The 18,272-nt window shown below is 54.7% G+C and overlaps 2 protein-coding genes across 2 annotated transcripts in view; one reads left to right on the top strand and one right to left on the bottom strand.

Annotated features, from left to right (window-relative positions):
- SPP2 (secreted phosphoprotein 2) overlaps positions 1-5,697 on the top strand; it is a 37,563-nt gene extending 31,866 nt beyond the window's left edge. Inside the window, exon 6 of the mRNA XM_075609975.1 lies at positions 5,588-5,697. Coding sequence (XP_075466090.1) covers positions 5,588-5,697 — 110 coding nt within the window. The remainder of the gene's footprint in view (positions 1-5,587) is intronic.
- ARL4C (ARF like GTPase 4C) lies at positions 4,982-7,719 on the bottom strand. The gene is given in 4 exon segments (XM_075607356.1): positions 4,982-6,735; positions 6,737-6,936; positions 6,939-6,974; positions 6,977-7,719. Coding segments are annotated over 4 exon segments (576 nt in total). The 5' UTR covers positions 7,245-7,719; the 3' UTR covers positions 4,982-6,663.
- Positions 7,720-18,272: the final 10,553 nt, after the last annotated feature.

Consider the following 18,272-nt stretch of genomic DNA (forward strand, 5'->3'; position numbering starts at 1 on the left):
GAATAGGAGTGCCAGAGTATTTATACTGTGAGGGAGGGGCTGTGTGTGAGTATTTATACTGAGGGGGAGGGACTGTGTGAGTATACTGGGGAGAAGGGTGCTGTTTGAGAGTATTTATACTGTGGGGTAGGGGCTGTGAGAGTATTTATACTGCGGGGGAGGGGGCTGTGTGAGTATTTATACTTGGTGGGAGGGTGCTGTGCGAGTAGTTATACTTGGGGGGAGGGTGCTGTGCGTGCGTATTTATACTATGGGGGAAGGGCTATGTGTATTCATACTGTGGGGAGGGGGTATACTGTGGGGAAGGGGGCTGTGTGAGTATTTACACTGTGAGGATGAGGTGGGGTTGAGAATGAGGTGGGGGGTGGGGTTGAGAATGAGGTGGGGGGGGGTGAGAATGAGGTGGGGGGGGGTTGAGAATGAGGTGGGGGGGGGGGTTGAGAATGAGGTGGGGGGGGGGGGGTTGAGAATGAGTGGGGGGGGGGGTTGAGAATGAGGTGGGGGGGGGTTGAGAATGAGGTGGGGGGGGGGTTGAGAATGAGGTGGGGGGGGGTTGAGATGAGGTGGGGGGGGTTGAGAATGAGGTGGGGGGGGGTTGAGAATGAGGTGGGGGGGGGTTGAGAATGAGGTGGGGGGGGGTTGAGAATGAGGTGGGGGGGGGTTGAGAATGAGGTGGGGGGGGTTGAGAAGAGGTGGGGGGGTGAGAATGAGGTGGGGGGGGGTTGAGAATGAGGTGGGGGGGGTTGATGAGGTGGGGGGGGTGAGAATGAGGTGGGGGGGGGGGTGAGAATGAGGTGGGGGGGGGGGTGAGAATGAGGTGGGGGGGGGGGTGAGAATGAGGTGGGGGGGGGGTGAGAATGAGGTGGGGGGGGGGTGAGAATGAGGTGGGGGGGGGGTGAGAAGGAGGTGGGGGGGGGTGAGAATGAGTGGGGGGGGGGTGAGAATGAGGTGGGGGGGGGTGAGAATGAGGTGGGGGGGGGGTGAGAATGAGGGGGGGGGGGTGAGATGAGGTGGGGGGGGGGAGAATGAGGCAGGGGGGGGGTGAGATGAGGTGGGGGGGGTGGAATGAGGTGGGGGGGGGTGAGAATGGGTGGGGGGGGGGTGAGAATGAGGTGGGGGGGGGGTGAGAATGAGGTGGGGGGGGGGTGAGATGAGTGGGGGGGGTGAGAGAGGTGGGGGGGGTGAGAATGAGGTGGGGGGGGTGAGAATGAGGTGGGGGGGGGGTGAGAATGAGGTGGGGGGGGGGAGGTGGGGGGTGAGAATGAGGTGGGGGGGGGTAGAGAATGAGGTGGGGGGGGGGTGATGAGGTGGGGGGGGGTGAGAATGAGGTGGGGGGGGGTGAGAATGAGGTGGGGGGGTGAGAAGAGGTGGGGGGGGGGAGAATGAGGTGGGGGGGGGGGTGAGAATAAGGTGGGGGTGAGAAGGAGGGGGGTGAGATGAGGTGGGGGGGTGGTGAGATGAGGTGGGGGGGGTGATGGGGGGGGGTGAGAGTTGAGGTGAGGGGGGGGAGAGAATGAGGTGGGGGGGGGTGAGAGAATGAGGGGGGGGGGGGTGAGACGACACAGATACAGCGTATGGGCAGCAGCCTCCGAACCCCCTCTATCCTGCCCCAGAGGTTGAATGATGTGTGTCCATCCGTCTATCCTATTTAATGCTGCTCTGTATGCAACATGTGGTCTTCTGTTTCACACGGATAGATGCCTTTCTCCCCCAACTTCAGTGTATACAAACGGCAGCGCAGTGTGGGCAGCAGCAGCAGCACAGGTCTCCCCTTTGCTCACAGTCACCCCTAAGCACACACAGGGCAGGGGAGCCTGGGTGTGTGCTGCCTGCAGATCGGATGTGCCTGCGTTTGCTGAGCTCTGCCGGTCTCCCCATCCTCCCCTCATTATTATTCTGCTGCTGTCCCCTCTGCCTGCATCTGGACATCCTCCTGCTGCTGCAGCCAGGACAACCCTGCACACTGCAGCCAGGGCGGGCGTGCAACCCTGCACACTGCAGCAAGGGCAGAGGGGTGAACCCTGCACACTGCAGCCAGGGCAGAGGGGTGAACCCTGCACACTGCAGCCAGGGCAGAGGGGTGAACCCTGCACACTGCAGCCAGGGCGGAGGGGTGAACCCTGCACACTGCAGCCAGGGCGGAGGGGGTGAACCCTGCACACTGCAGCCAGGGCGGAGGGGTGAACCCTGCACACTGCAGCCAGGGCGGAGGGGTGAACCCTGCACACTGCAGCCAGGGCGGAGGGGTGAACCCTGCACACTGCAGCCAGGGCGGAGGGGTGAACCCTGCACACTGCAGCCAGGGCGGAGGGGTGAACCCTGCACACTGCAGCCAGGGCGGAGGGGGTGAACCCTGCACGCTAGATGTGCTAGAACAAGAGGTCATCCTGTGAAGCTGGAGTGTGAGAGGCTCAGGGGAAATCTGAGAAAGTACTTAATGGAAATTGTGGTAGATTCATGCAATAGCCGCCCAGCAGAGGTGGTATCTGCTAATACAGTAAGGGAATTGACAAAAAACCAGGATCAAATACGGGCAGAGGTCTTACACTAGAGAAGAAAATAGGCAGACTGGGGGGGGGGGGGGGGGACGACGACACAGCGGCCAGAGCGAGCCCCCCCCCCCCCCCGCCCTGCTGTGACTCTGTAATCGTTCCCACAGTAATCATATGACCTTTTTTTTCCCTGACATGCACCCAGAGTGTATACAAGTTTTCCGTTCCAGGCCTGCAGAGCTTACAATCTAATAACCGGTGCCTACGGCACACGGCTGTGGCTTCCCAAAGGTCCCACGTAGCTGACTTCATGAGGGTTCTTCACGTAACTACAATAGTGCCGATCGGGGCACTACTGCCCGGAAACCGCCATTGCGCCAGTTTCAGTGCGATTGTGCCACGACGGGCACGATTACAGGTAAATGGATAACCCCCTACGATTCAAACTGGGCTACTCAGATGTGTCTTTTGATCCTGTGCTCACCTGGAATCCCGTCTGGATTGGGACATTAGTATTTTGGGACCCTGAGGTTTTTACACAGACCACCTGTGCCTTGTAACTTTCAAACGAGCCGCCCTCCTACCCCCTCCCCTAATTACCTAAGTCTGAGCCACAGGGGACTTCCACCCCAGCTTATAATTAACGGTGTCCCCAGGCTGGCCGACCATTGCCTTCCCCATCATAAAAACTTGTAGCTGCAGAATTATTCAGACAGCGTTGAGACTTTAACTCCTTGACTGCCCGGGTCACCCAAGGACTGAGAAGGGCGGTGAGCCAAGAGGTGATAACATAACCGAATGAGTGCTTTCTCTCCCCTCCTCCCCCCCCCCCCATATCCCTCAGAGCAGGAAATACCATGTTATAAAACAGCTCATGGGGAGGTTTGCAGTGAATTTGCCACAGGATCTGCAGAACTGACAGCCCCTTCCCCTGCACACACTGCTCAGGCACCCCCTACGATGCAGTGCAGGCCCCTCTGGGATGTCAGTGATACCCCATTAAAATCATCTCCGATGGAGTTTGCTACAAAGAGACAACGTGTGTGGTCCTCAGGAAACTTGAGCTGCACAGATTTGTGGAGTACATAGTTGCAGGTTGTGATACCTTTTATGGGACATAAGGGTTCTATGTAGATCAGGGGGCTCAACTCTAGTCCCAAGACCCTCCCAACAGGTCAGGTTTTCAGGATATCCCTGCGTCAGCGCAGGTTGCTCAATCAGTCCCTGCTTCAGCACAGGTGGCTCAATCTGATTGAGCCATCTGCTGAAGCAGGGTTTTCCTGAAAACCTAACTGTTGGTAGCTCTTGAGGACTGGAGTTGGCTACACCAGCACTATATTAATACATGACATTAAAACATTAAACAGTATAACATATCTTTTGTCCAGCTGGCAACCTATTCGTACCTGAAAACCTGACCTGTTGGGGGAGGGGGAATTCTTGAAGACTGGAGTTGAGCACCCCGGATATAAATAACATTATTAGCTTTCCAAACCTTGTCTGGTTGACATTTGTCCAGAAACAATGTGGCTACTTGAGCTTGTTTAATGCAACCGCATTTCTGCAGCAATTCCCTGACAGCCTAATATGGGAGGTGATACCAGGAGGGAGCATGGTGCATGGACAGGACTTCATCTCGTCCCATTCCCTACAGGCCTGAAGTAGTGGCTCGGTGAGTGAAGGTTGTCGACTATGAAATCAGGGACACTACCCTTGAAGCAGGGCTGCTTCTTGTGACCTTGGCTAAGTCACTTTATCTCCCTGTGCTCCAAGCACCAAAATTAGACTACAAGCTCATCGTGCCTGCAAAATTCTATGTACAGCGCTACGTAAACTGTCAGCGCTATATACGAAAACAAATGATTATATTATTATCTCCAGCACCCCCCCCCCCCCCCCCCCCCCTGTTGACTGCATATAACCCTTCGCTGCCAGAGATCCAGCAGCAGTGCATTTGGCGATCCCACAGCACTGAAGGGTTAAATCTTGGGTTCTCCACTGCAATCCTCAAGACCCCCCAACAGGTCAGGTTTTCAGGATATCCCTGCTCAGCACAGCCACTGATTGAGCCACTTCTGTTGTAGCAGGGATATCCTGAAAACCTGACCTGTTGGGGGGAGGTGTCTTGAGGACTGGAGTTGAGAACCCCTGGGTCAACTGATTCTTTTCAGTCAGTGGTCAGCAGACTCATGTGAATGACCTTCTATGCCCTCTGCACGCAGAGCAAGACTCCTCAGTCCCACAAAATACAAACAGAGCACCAAACTCTTACAAATTATGTTAACTTTTCATACACTATTCCCACCTTCTAATGCCTGGTCTCCCTTCGGATGTAGATCTTTAGAATGTAAAACATTTAAACAATACTGTTACAGGTTTATATTTAAAAAATACTGTTGTGGGTTTATATCAGAGGCAGCCATCTTAAAAGTGTCCGTAAGAAAACGCTGATTTCGTTTCATTCCCTCCACTGGCTTCAGTGCTTTTAAAAGTGTTCAGTGCAGCGATTCAACCACTGAATTTGCTTTATTGGTTTGCAAAATGTATTTATTTGTTTTAACACGAGTAAGTGCAAACGCAGCTTGAACTCCGGCTGCATTGTAAGCTCTCGCGAGCAGGGCCCTCGTTACCTGGTTGCGCTTGCGTCATTCGGTTTCTGTAATTTATATCGCTCTGTTCCCTCATTGTACAGCGCGGCGGAATATGTTGGCGCTTAATAAATAATGATGATAATAATAATATTATACTGGCATGAGGAGCTACAAACGCCTGGGACCGCTACCAGCCCCAGCGGAAACTGCAATCCAGTCTGGTTTTTTCCCTCATTCGTGGTGCCAGGCCTAGTAAAGCGTCAGGGTGGCGCCATTTTGGAATAGGGACATGTCTTTCCCACGACCTGCAACCTCCCTCAGTGGTCAGGGCAAGTCACAGAACACGAGGGGTGGCACAGAGGAACTGCACAGTGATGCCAGGCTAAAGCCATGCAAGAGGGCACTGCGGTGTGTTACTCACACTGCTATGCATTGCCTTGTTGGCCCTATCAGCAGATTAGGGGTTAATGACCAGCCATTCAGGTTCCCCACTGTCTGTCTCAGAGGGAAACAGAGATATAGCAAAGCAGACTAAAACAAACACAGAGGGTGCAGGCAAGGATCAGCAGAATTCAACAAGCGCCTCTGTGGTCCAGATCCATCGATATGAATGAGAGTGAAGGCGTGAGAAAGCTTAGTGCACCTTATCAAGACCCGCGTGAGGGTACATTGAAGCCCAAAAGAAGCAGAAATGGCACACCCAGCCCCCGAGAAGTGATAATAAAATCCCATATTTAATCTCATACAGCATGATTTCAGGACGGATGCCCCCCTCCCCCTCCTCACGCACCTGCAGCAAGACTAAAATGGGTCATTTCTGGGTGCGACTGCATAACCTGCAGAGGAAGCAGAGGGAGAGAGGAGTGCACAGATGGAAGGGAGAGAGTCAAATGTAGATCAGACACAGTTAGTAGAGAGGAGAAGAACTGAAATCAACTCAGACCTCACACCAGCACCCCTGCAAAGACCACATGAAGCCCCCTTAGAATAGGCAGTCACACCACTGAAATGTCCAGATACAGTGTCAGGCTACTTCAGATACAATGTCATCGTTATACACTAAACACCTTCAAGTTTCTTTGTTTTTTTGGGGGAGGGGGCGATAGAATAAAACAAATATACAGAGTGCATCATGTCAGTCCCGTCACCCCAGATCTGCGGTCCTCTGTCAGAGAGAGAGGACACTTGTCATCTTGTTCCCCTGGCAGGTCCATTACCCAGTTCCTGTCCTTTCAGCAGGTACCGCAGGTCAGCACATGGAAGGTCCTTGTAACCCCTCTTGGCGCTGGAGGAGCTGGCCACGTATTGCCCTCCAGTGGCACGGCATGCTCCGTTGGCCCTGAGGATATTACACGGCAGGTTCCTGCCCTGCTCGTAGAAAATCCTGCCCCACGCCGGAGGGGGGGGGGGGGGAGCTCTGCACACCGAGGGTTGGGGTTCCCACTGGTGTAGGAAAGTCCGCCTTTGTCACCAAGTAAAAGGAGGCTTTGTAAATCCACAGGAGGGACGCCCAATAACCCAAGATCCAGGAGGTGGGCACGGGCCATGGTCATCTTTGGCAGGCCTGGTGCCCCCCAGTGTTACCGCTGCTTCTTCTTCTGCTTGAGGCTCTTCCTCCTCTTGAGGATCATCTCGTACAGCTTGTCCATGCCCCTCGGTCAGCCCCTCTCCAATGATGGCGCAGGCCGGCTGGATGTGGTATGGGGTGGAGGGGCTCAGCTCTTGCAACGCCAGCTGCCTCTCGATCTCTGGCACCGACATAGATTTGGGCAGGTCCTGCTTGTTGGCGATGACCAGCAAGGGGGTGCCCTGGTTCTCGGCAAACTTGGTTACCTTGTGCAGCTCAGTTTTGGCTCCTCTAGCCGGTCCGAGTCCACAGAGTCCACCACTAGATGATGCCATCCGTGCAGCGGCTGTAGGATTTCCAGAGCGGGCGCAACTTCTCCTGCCCGCCCACGTCCCAAAAGTGGCAACTGATGCCTTTGGCCGCCCCGTTGCTCAGCCGAATCCGCTCCGTATTAAAGCCAATAGTGGGCACCGTGTTGACGAACTCGTTGAACTTGAGCCGGTACAGGACGGTGGTCTTACCGGCAGAGTCCAGACCGAGCATGACGATGTGCAGGGATTGGAAGGAGGACATGTTGGAGGAGATGTTCCCCATGGCGAGCGGTCAGGGACGGAGTGTGACCCACGCGTGATGCCCTGCAGGGCTCCTCGCCCGTGCATGCCCTGGCTGGCTGGGTCGGAGGGGGGGGGGGGGGGGCTGTCCCTTCTCAGGAGGTGAAGCTCCTAACACAGCAGGGACACATCGCCAGGCTGCCAGCCTCCCCCCCTCACACTAGGTGCATGTCTGGAACCACAGAAAGAAATCCAACAGCGACCCCCCAGGATAGGACCCGGAGCTGACCTGCTTATGGCTGCTGTCCAGCACCATGTACAGCCGGCCTCCTGTATCAGGAGATCTGTGTGCTGTGGGATCCCCGGGCTGCCCCTGTGTGTGAGGAGGGGGGGGGGTGTCTCTCACATCCAGAGCCCCCTCCCACTCCTTGTTTTCTCTCTCTCTCCTCTTTCCTATCTCTCTCCCTCCTTCCTCTCCTCCAGCCCTTCACATGATAATGAATCTGTTTCCTCAGCCATCAATCTCCTCCCAACTCACACCCCTCAGCCAGACCAGAAAAAAAGGGGGGGGGGGGACTTAAAAGGGCAATGACAAGGAGCTCGTCCAGGGCTCTTAGTGTGCAAGGCGGGACTCCTGAATATATACAGTGTTGGGGCTAGAACTAGGGGTGCTGCAGCCCCCCCCCCTGTATATTTGATGAGACCCAAAAGGTCGAAACAGCTGTCTGTGGGTGGGTTTACTAGCTATGCATCTTAGCCCAGGCTGTGCTCAAAGCTGTGAAATGCCGCAAGCATAAGCTTATAGGGGTCCATGTCAAAATGGATTTGAAGCAAAAGGTGACACTGTGTGCTCATTTGCATGTCATTTCCCAGTATCCCTGGCTGCATTGGAGGCACTGTGTGCTGGGTGATAATGGTGAAAGACTGGTGATGTATGTATATACTGATTTTTGTATGTACAGCCCCTCCACACACACATTCTGCGCTCCTGTATGTACTGTAGGGGTATTGGCTCAAGTGAGGATGATATGAGGGTGGAACAGATATGTGGATATGTCTTGTTGCTATATTTGCACAAGCTGCAGACACTGTAGATTCATTAATATTACACTAGGACCCGGAGTCACTGAGAACTCCCAACCCGAGGACTGTGTGTTGACTAATTAACTTTTCAAGGGACTGTTTACAAATAATTAACTTTTACTTTAGAAAACCGGAGTTTTAACCCTCTGTTAAAAATGATTTGATATCCCAGAACATGAGGCACTATGTATCAAGGCAAAAGGGGACGCAACTCAACTGCCCCAGATATATCACAGGAACCCTCCACTGAAAGCAGGTGGATGTATCCTTTGATACATCTGGTGGGACCTTTTTGCCCCAGTATTTGAGTGTTTTTGCCGATGCTGCATGGAAGATTTCCAGAGCTCAGCAGTCTCCCTTCCCCGTGTCACAAACTCCCAGGTGTAACATATGGAGACGTATCACCATGAGAATCACAACCTGAAATACAAATGGACGTCTCTCCGGGACTGTGCGCAGCTAACACCTGCCGGAGACATCTTAGATTGTAAGCTCTACGGGGCAGGGTCTCCCTCTGCCTTATGTTGTTATTTAACTGTTGCACTTTCCCCCATTGTTTGTACTTTATTTACCTGGTATTGTAGTTGTGTAAAGCGCTGTGTACACTGCGGGCTCTGTATAAATAAACCGGTACAGAGATCTGACGCTGGTTTACCTTGCGCTGACTCACTGCTGCCATAGATGAAAAGGGGAGAAAATCTGCTATATTTTATTATAAGGAGCATTGTTGACCCCTCTATAGGTCCTGATCACCTCTATAGCTCCTCCTACTGCGCTCTGTAACTCCTCCCAGATCACAAGCAGGTAAAAGCGGGACGGGAACTTCCCACACATTGATCCCAGAGCCATGTATTGATAATGCTCCCTTCTCTGTGTCAGTTTTTATTTGGCTTGATACACATTTCCCATTAAGTTGCTTCACAGACAGTACTTACTGCCTGATGGTAACCTAACTCCTGAACTGATTTAACTGTGGTCTATAAGTAGCACCTCTAATGCTAGGATCATCTGGTTTTACTAATCTAATTCGGTCATTCCTTTCTGGTCCTCGTGATGGGCCCCACCATCACGCTCCTGTTTTCATTGCCGTTTTAAGAGATAGTGTGTTTTTATTTGAAGCTGTGAGTTAGTAACCTCTTATCATGCACAGGGTGGAATAGGATGAGAGGACGGGCGCTCTGCATAAGCAGATACAGAGCGGCTTTGGTTAGGCCCTACTATACGAACTGCATACAAACAGGTGTGTGTGTGTGTGTGTGTGTGTGTGTATACACACACATCGCTACCCATACCTCTACATGCAACTGTGTGTGTATATGTAACCATGTTAATGGTTTTGAAGCAAAAGGTGGCCCTGTGTGCTCATTTGCATGTCATTTCCCAGAATCCCTTGCAGTGGAAGCACTGTGTGCTGGGTGATAATGGGGAAAGGCAGGCGGGGTTGCAGACCTGTCTAAGACATGCAAATGAACATACAGTAATATTTCCATTTGCTATATGCTTTGCTGTGGAGGGTTTTTGTCACTTTTTCACCCACCATAACTTAACTGTGTGTATATATATATATATATATATATATATATATATATATATATATATATATATATATATATATATTACAGTATATATATGTATATATATATATATATTTCAAATAAAAAGATCACTTGTGAGCACATTCACATGTTTAGACAGGCCTGCAACCCTGCCTTGTGTATTATATATATACACACACACGCATGTAGAGATACACGAAAAATGAAATGCAGATATTTATAATTACACACACACACACACATTTACACATTCCCAAATACAGATACATATATACTTGAATAGACATACACACACACACACACATATAAATATTTACATAGAAAGAAAGAAATGTATATGTATGTATGTGGGGAGCTATAGCTAGAGAGGTACCCAAACATATATATATTCACCGCACGCACACAGTTTCTGAGGCGCTCACGCATGCGCAATGTGATATATGAAATAATACATATTAATCCTCTCTGGAATGAAGAGATATTTTCTTTGCCCTGGGATAAATAAAATCAGAGATCTGCCCCTCTGTCCTACATGAAGCTACAAGCTGGAGCAGGACAAATCCCTACCCATGTCCCGTAAGAGCCCCGCCCTGCCTGTCCAATGCTGAGTGAGGCCCCAGGAAATGCAGGCTGCAGGTTAAACTGCACCAGTGGGAGAAAAAGCACACTTCAACGTCAAGCACTCAGGGCATGGCCGTGCTCTGGGGCAGTGAAAGGGTAATACAGCTTTGGAGGGTATCCCCCTCCCAGAACAAATCACTTTCAAAAAGGTGAAGCAAAGGGTTAATAGATTTGCCTTCCTCCAGCGGATAGGAACAGTACCACTACTTTCTTACTGGAAGGTGCACCACTAGTTATAAAGAACCCCCATTCACCACTGGTTATAAAGAACCCTCATTCACCACTTATAAAGAACCCCCCTTCTCCACTGGTTATAAAGAACCCCCCATTCTCCACTGGTTATAAAGAACCCCCCATTCTCCACTAGTTATAAAGAACCCCCCATTCTCCACTGGTTATAACCCTTCACCACTGGTTATAAAGAACCCCCCATTCTCCACTGGTTATAAAGAACCCCCCTTCTCCACTGGTTATAAAGAACCCCCCATTCTCCACTGGTTATAAAGAACCCCCCATTCTCCACTAGTTATAAAGAACCCCCCATTCTCCACTGGTAATAAAGAACCCCCATTCTCCACTGGTTATAAAGAACCACCCATTCCCCACTGGTTATAACCCTTAACCACTGGTTATTAAGATCCCCCCATTCTCCACTGGTTATAAAGAACCCCCCATTCCCCACTGGTTATAACCCTTCACCACTGGTTATAAAGAACCCCCCATTCTCCACTAGTTATAAAGAACCCCCAATTCTCCACTGGTTATAAAGAACCCCCCATTCTCCACTGGTTATAAAGAACCCCCCTTCTCCACTGGTTATAAAGAACCCCCCATTCTCCACTGGTTATAAAGAACCCCCCATTCTCCACTGGTTATAAAGAACCCCCCATTCTCCACTAGTTATAAAGAACCCCCCCCCCCATTCTCCACTGGTTATAAAGAACCCCCATTCTCCACTGGTTATAAAGAACCTCCCATTCTCCACTGGTTATAAAGAACCCCCCATTCTCCACTGGTTATAAAGAACCCCCCATTCTCCACTGGTTATAAAGAACCCCCCCATTCTCCACTGGTTATAAAGAACCCCCCATTCTCCACTGGTTATAAAGAACCCCTCATTCTCCACTGGTTATAAAGAACCCCCCCATTCTCCACTGGTTATAAAGAACCCCCTCATTCTCCACTGGTTATAAAGAACCCCCCCATTCTCCACTGGTTATAAAGAACCCCCCATTCTCCACTGGTTATAAAGAACCCCCCATTCTCCACTGGTTATAAAGAACCCCCCCCCATTCTCCACTGGTTATAAAGAAACCCCCATTCTCCACTGGTTATAAAGAAACCCCCATTCTCCACTGGTTATAAAGAACCCCCCATTCTCCACTGGTTATAAAGAACCCCACATTCTCCACTGGTTATAAAGAACCCCACATTCTCCACTGGTTATAAAGAGCCCCCATTCTCCACTGGTTATAAAGAACCCCCCATTCTCCACTGGTTATAAAGAACCCCCCCATTCTCCACTGGTTATAAAGAACCCCCCATTCTCCACTGGTTATAAAGAACCCCCCATTCTCCACTGGTTATAAAGAACCCCCCCCCCATTCTCCACTGGTTATAAAGAACCCCCATTCTCCACTGGTTATAAGAACCCCCCATTCTCCACTGGTTATAAAGAACCCCCCCATTCTCCACTGGTTATAAAGAACCCCCCATTCTCCACTGGTTATAAAGAACCCCCCCATTCTCCACTGGTTATAAAGAACCCCCCATTCTCCACTGGTTATAAAGAACCCCACATTCTCCACTGGTTATAAAGAACCCCCCATTCTCCACTGGTTATAAAGAACCCCCCATTCTCCACTGGTTATAAAGAACCCCCCATTCTCCACTGGTTATAAAGAACCCCCCCCCCCCCCCCCACACACACACACGTTATAAAGAACCCCCCTTCTCCACTGGTTATAAAGAATCCAGCTCTGGGCCTGTGATCCCAGGAAGAAAGTACTTATCCCCGGGTCCCTGTTTCTTTCTTGTTTTATTTACAGGGAGGGGGAGGGGGGTGGGGGGGGTGTAATCTGTTCCTTTCACAATGGAGGAAGTAAAGTGAGAAGGAAAAGGTATTATGAATGGGGATTGTGTGTTTGGAAAGGAGAGGCAGTATCAATGACAGTCTCACCTGGGTGACAATGACAGTCTCACCTCAGTGCATGGGAGCTCAGGCCGGAAAGGCAGAGGCTCAGCCTGATAATGTGGCACAGACCTGCCCTCAGGAGGCAGGGGTCGCCCACCCCCTGCAGTGTGTGAGTAACACTATGTAACTGCAGCTTTAGGATATGTGTAACTGTGTCTATGTACTGTATGTCACAAAAGGTATACACAAACCGAGGGGCACTCATATTTCTATATACACCGTGTTCAGGAGAAAAGCGACCCCGTTCGATTTTTTTTAAACATCTATATCTTTAAAAATGAAAACGTTGTTTGTTTGCCGAAAACGTTGTATGTTTGCTGTGCTTATGGGCAATCTGATTGGTCCGTCGGTCTGTCACTCAGCCTCTGGCCAATCAGATTGGTCCGTGGCCCGGCCCCGCCCCCACATGCCTCTCATTGGCCTGCGTGGTTCTATGACCTCACACAACTGCCACACTCTCACCCTTACTGACACAGACTCCTCCTCTGGGGCGGAGCAGGAGGTGGGCACACAGACCCCGCTCACCCGCAGTGCTAGGACACGGCTTCAGTCCTATGGCCAAGAGATGCCACTTCTACCTACTTCAAACTCTACTCTGTCTCCCAACCCCCCCCCCGAGGGCGCTCCCCCCGCCCTGCCCCCGCCACGAAAGACCATCCGACAAACGGCGCAAGCCTCTCAGAGGTAGCTCCGCCAGCCCCCTCTCCTCCTATCCCACGACAGCTCCAGCGAGAGGCAGGGAGCAGGAATCGTCAGTGTCACTCCGCAGAGCGCAGCCCGGCAGTCTCGCGCCCCCCCCACCCCCAGCTGCCAACTTCACACCACTCAAGGTAAGTCACCCCCACCCCACTCACCCACACACACTGTGTGTGTGTGTCTCACTGTGTGTGTGACACTGTGTGCTGCGCAGGGGGGGAACGGAGCTGCTCGGGGGGGGAACGGAGCTGCTCAGTGGGGAGGAACGGAGCTGCTCCAGGGGGGGGGGGGGAACGACGACCGGAGCAGCGCCGGGGGGGGGGGAGCGGAGAAAGAGATGGGGAACGGAGAAAGAGACGGGGGGGGAACGGAGAAAGAGACGGGGGGAACGGAGAAAGAGACGGGGGGAACGGAGAAAGAGACGGGGGGAACGGAGAAAGAGACGGGGGGAACGGAGAAAGAGACGGGGGGAACGGAGAAAGAGACGGGGGAACGGAGAAAGAGACGGGGGGAACGGAGAAAGAGACGGGGGGAACGGAGAAAGAGACGGGGGAACGGAGAAAGAGACGGGGGGAACGAAGAAAGACGGAGGTAACGGAGAAAGAGACGGGGGGAACGGAGAAAGAGACGGGGGAAACAGAGAAAGAGACGGGGGGAACGGAGAAAGAGACGGGGGGAACGGAGAAAGAGACGGGGGAACGGAGAAAGAGACGGGGGGAACGAAGAAAGACGGAGGTAACGGAGAAAGAGACGGGGGGAACGGAGAAAGAGACGGGGGAAACAGAGAAAGAGACGGGGGTGAATGGAGAAAGAGACAGGGGGAACGGAGAAAGAGACAGGGGGGGGAACAGAGAAAGAGACGGGGGGAACGGAGAAAGAGACGGGGGAACGGAGAAAGAGACGGGGGGAACGGAGAAAGAGATGGGGGGAGTGGAGAGAGAGGCGGGAGAGGGAAATTTTAATCCCGGGCAACGCCGGGTCTCTCAGCTTCGGTTCCCCCCCCCCCTGCGCAGCTTCAGTTCCCCCCCCCCTGCGCAGCTTCGGTTCCCCCCCCCTGCGCAGCTTCGGTTCCCCCCCCCCTGCGCAGCTTTGGTTCCCCCCCCCCTGCGCAGCTTCGGTTCCCCCCCCTGCGCAGCTTCGGTTCCCCCCCCCCTGCGCAGCTTCGGTTCCCCCCCTCCCCCCCTGCGCAGCTTCGGTTCCCCCCCCCCCTGCGCAGCTTCGGTTCCCCCCCCCTGCGCAGCTTCGGTTCCCCCCCCCTGCGCAGCTTCGGTTCCCCCCCTGCGCAGCTTCGGTTCCTCCCCCTGCGCAGCTTCGGTTCCTCCCCCCTGCCAGCTTCGGTTCCCCCCCCTGCGCAGCTTCGGTTCCCCCCCCTGTGCAGCTTCGGTTCCCCCCCCCCTGTGCAGCTTCGGTTCCCCCCCCTGTGCAGCTTCGGTTCCCCCCCCCTGTGCAGCTTCGGTTCCCCCCCCCATGTGCAGCTTCGGTCCCCCCCCCTGCGCAGCTTCGTTCCCCCCCCTGCGCAGCTTCGTTCCCCCCCCCCCCCGCACAGCTTCGTCCCCCCCCCCCGCGCACAGCTTCGGTTCCCCCCCCTGGGCAGCTTCGGTTTTCCCCCCCTGCGCAGCTTCGGTTCCCCCCCCCCTGCGCAGCTTCGGTTCCCCCCCCCCTGCGCAGCTTCGGTTCCCCCCCCCTGCGCAGCTTCGGTTCCCCCCCTGCGCAGCTTCGGTTCCCCCCCCCTGCGCAGCTTCGGTTCCCCCCCCCCTGCGCAGCTTCGGTTCCCCCCCCCCTGCGCAGCTTCGGTTCCCCCCCCCCTCCGCAGCTTCGGTTCCCCCCCCCCTGCGCAGCTTCGGTTCCCCCCCCCCTGCGCAGCTTCGGTTCCCCCCTCCTCGCAGCTTCTGTCCCCCCCCCTGCGCAGCTTCGGTGCCCCCCCCATGGCAGCTTGGTTGCCCCCCCCTGCGCAGCTTCGGTTCCCCCCCCTGCGCAGCTTCGGTTCCCCCCCCTGTGCAGCTTCGGTTCCCCCCCCTGCGCAGCTTCGGTTCCCCCCCCGCGCAGCTTCAGTTCCCCCCCCTGCGAAGCTTCTGTTCCCCCCCCCCTGCGCAGCTTTGGTGCCCCCCCCTGCGCAGCTTCGGTTTCCCCCCCCTGCGCAGCTTCGGTTTCCCCCCCCCCCTGCGCAGCTTCGGTTTCCCCCCCCCGCGCGCAGCTTCGGTTTCCCCCCCCCTGCGCAGCTTCGGTTTCCCCCCCCCCCTGCGCAGCTTCGGTTTCCCCCCCCCCCCTGCGCAGCTTCGGTTTCCCCCCCCCCTGCGCAGCTTCGGTTTCCCCCCCCTGCGCAGCTTCGGTTTCCCCCCCCCCCCCGCGCAGCTTCGGTTTCCCCCCCCCCCCTGCGCAGCTTCGGTTTCCCCCCCCTGCGCAGCTTCGGTTTCCCCCCCCCCCTGCGCAGCTTCGGTTTCCCCCCCCCGCGCAGCTTCGGTTTCCCCCCCCCCAGCGCAGCTTCGGTTTCCCCCCCCCCTGCGCAGCTTCGGTTCCCCCCTCCTCGCAGCTTCTGTTCCCCCCCCCGCGCAGCTTCGGTGCCCCCCCCCTGGGCAGCTTCGTTGCCCCCCCCTGCGCAGCTTCGGTTCCCCCCCCTGCGCAGCTTCGGTTCCCCCCCCTGCGCAGCTTCGGTTCCCCCCCCTGTGCAGCTTCGGTTCCCCCCCTGCGCAGCTTCGGTTCCCCCCCGCGCAGCTTCAGTTCCCCCCCCCTGCGCAGCTTCGGTTCCCCCCCCTGCGCAGCTTTGGTGCCCCCCCCTGCGCAGCTTCGGTGCCCCCCCCTGCGCAGCTTCGGTGCCCCCCCCTGCGCAGCTTCGGTTTCCCCCCCCACTGCGCAGCTTCGGTTTCCCCCCCCCCCTGCGCAGCTTCGGTTTCCCCCCCCTGCGCAGCTTCGGTTTCCCCCCCCCAGCGCAGCTTCGGTTTCCCCCCCCCTGCGCAGCTTCGGTTCCCCCCTCCTCGCAGCTTCTGTTCCCCCCCCCCCCGCGCAGCTTCGGTGCCCCCCCCCCCCTGGGCAGCTTCGTTGCCCCCCCCTGTGCAGCTTCGGTTCCCCCCCTGCGCAGCTTCGGTTCCCCCCCCTGCGCAGCTTCGGTTCCCCCCCCCCCTGCGCAGCTTCGGTTCCCCCCCCGCACAGCTTCGGTTCCCCCCCCCTGCGCAGCTTCGGTTCTCCCCCCCTGCGCAGCTTTGGTCCCCCCCCCCCTGTGCAGCTTCGGTTCCCCCTCCCCTGCGCAGCTTCGGTCCCCCCCCCGAGCAGCTCTGGTCCCCCCCCCTGCGCAGCTTTGGTTCCCCCCCCTGCGCAGCTTCGGTTCCCCCCCCCCTGCGCAGCCTCGGGTCCCCCCCCCCAGCGCAGCTTCGGTCCCCCCTCCGAGCAGCCCAGTGAGACACACACACACACACACACACAGTGTCACACACACACACTCACCTGCACAGGTACTGAGAGGGGGGGCAGAGACCCGGCGGTGCAATGTTAATCCCTAATAATTGTTGGGTGGGGGTGTGAATGTTTACTGGGTTTTGGTTACTGACTGGGTTGGTGGTTTACTGGGTGGGGGAGACAGTGTGTGGGTGAGTGGGTGGAGGTGACTTACCTTGAGCGGGTGTGAAGTTGGCAGCTGGGGGTGGGGGGCGCGAGACTGCCGGGCTGCGCTCTGCGGAGTGACACTGACGATTCCTGCTCCCTGCCTCTCGCTGGAGCTGTCGTGGGGATAGGAGGAGAGGGGGCTGGCAGAGCTACCGCTGAGAGGCGTGCGCCGTTTGGCGGATGGTCTTTCGTGGTGGGGGGTCTTTCGTGGTGGGGGGTAGGTGTTTGGGAGGCAGAGTAGAGTTTGAAGTAGGTAGAAGTGGCATCCCTTGGCCATAGGACTGAAGCCGTGTCGTAGCACTGTGGGTGAGCGGGGTCCGTGTGCCCACCTCCTGCTCCGCCCCAGAGGAGGAGTCTGTGTCAGTAAGGGTGAGAGTGTGGCAGTTGGGTGAGGTCATAGAACCATGCAGGCCAATGAGAGGGGGGCGGGGCCGGGCCACGGACCAATATGATTGGCCAGATGCTGAGTGACAGACCGACGGACCAATCAGATTGCCCATAAGCACAGCAAACATACGTTTTCAGCAAACAAATAACGTTTTCATTTTTATAGATATAGATATGCTAACGGTGGAGGTTATTTGTTGCCTTTTTCACCCACCATAAATATATATATATATATGAAAGAAACGCAATACCAAGCACTCTGGAATACAAACCAAATAGAAAAAAATATTACATTTATTAAATACAAAGAAAGCAAAAAAGACAGCTTAAAAACAAATCTCCTATAATGCCCCTCAGTTAGCATGATCCCATGACAAACAATGTAGGAAGAGCCTAATCGCTGTGAAATGTGTGGTTCTGATAGAGAGATCTTATGACAGATTGTGTCAGATGACACCATGAGCAACCGGTCAAACAAACAGTGAAGGGTCAGTCTAAAAAATGTGCTATGTGGTGAAAAAAAAAAGTGAAATGCAGACTAAATTGCACAACAGCAAGAAATGAGCTGGGGAAAGTGGGCAGCTAAACTCAAATAGATACAATAAGTGATATAAGTGTGATACTTATACAGGCCACGCTTTCACACAGCGTAAAGGGACCAAGAGCGGAGATCAGCCAGGTTACTGGACCGGATCTCCCAGGAGTCTCACCATAAGATGCAGGAAACAAGCGCGCAACTCACACTTAAAATGTTTATCTGCGGGAGGGGGCGTGTCAGACACGAAACAAGATGGCTGCTTGAGTGCTGAGCTCTGTTTACAGACCTGCAATCCCCAGACCCTGAGACCTCCGAAAGTCTCCAAGTCAAGTGAAAAACAGGTTGGTAACCTTACTTATGCTCTGGTCGAGCTGTGGGGCCAAAATTCAAACAAACGGC

The sequence above is a fragment of the Ascaphus truei genome, chromosome 7 (genome assembly GCF_040206685.1).
Source record: "Ascaphus truei isolate aAscTru1 chromosome 7, aAscTru1.hap1, whole genome shotgun sequence".
Taxonomy (NCBI): domain Eukaryota; kingdom Metazoa; phylum Chordata; class Amphibia; order Anura; family Ascaphidae; genus Ascaphus; species Ascaphus truei.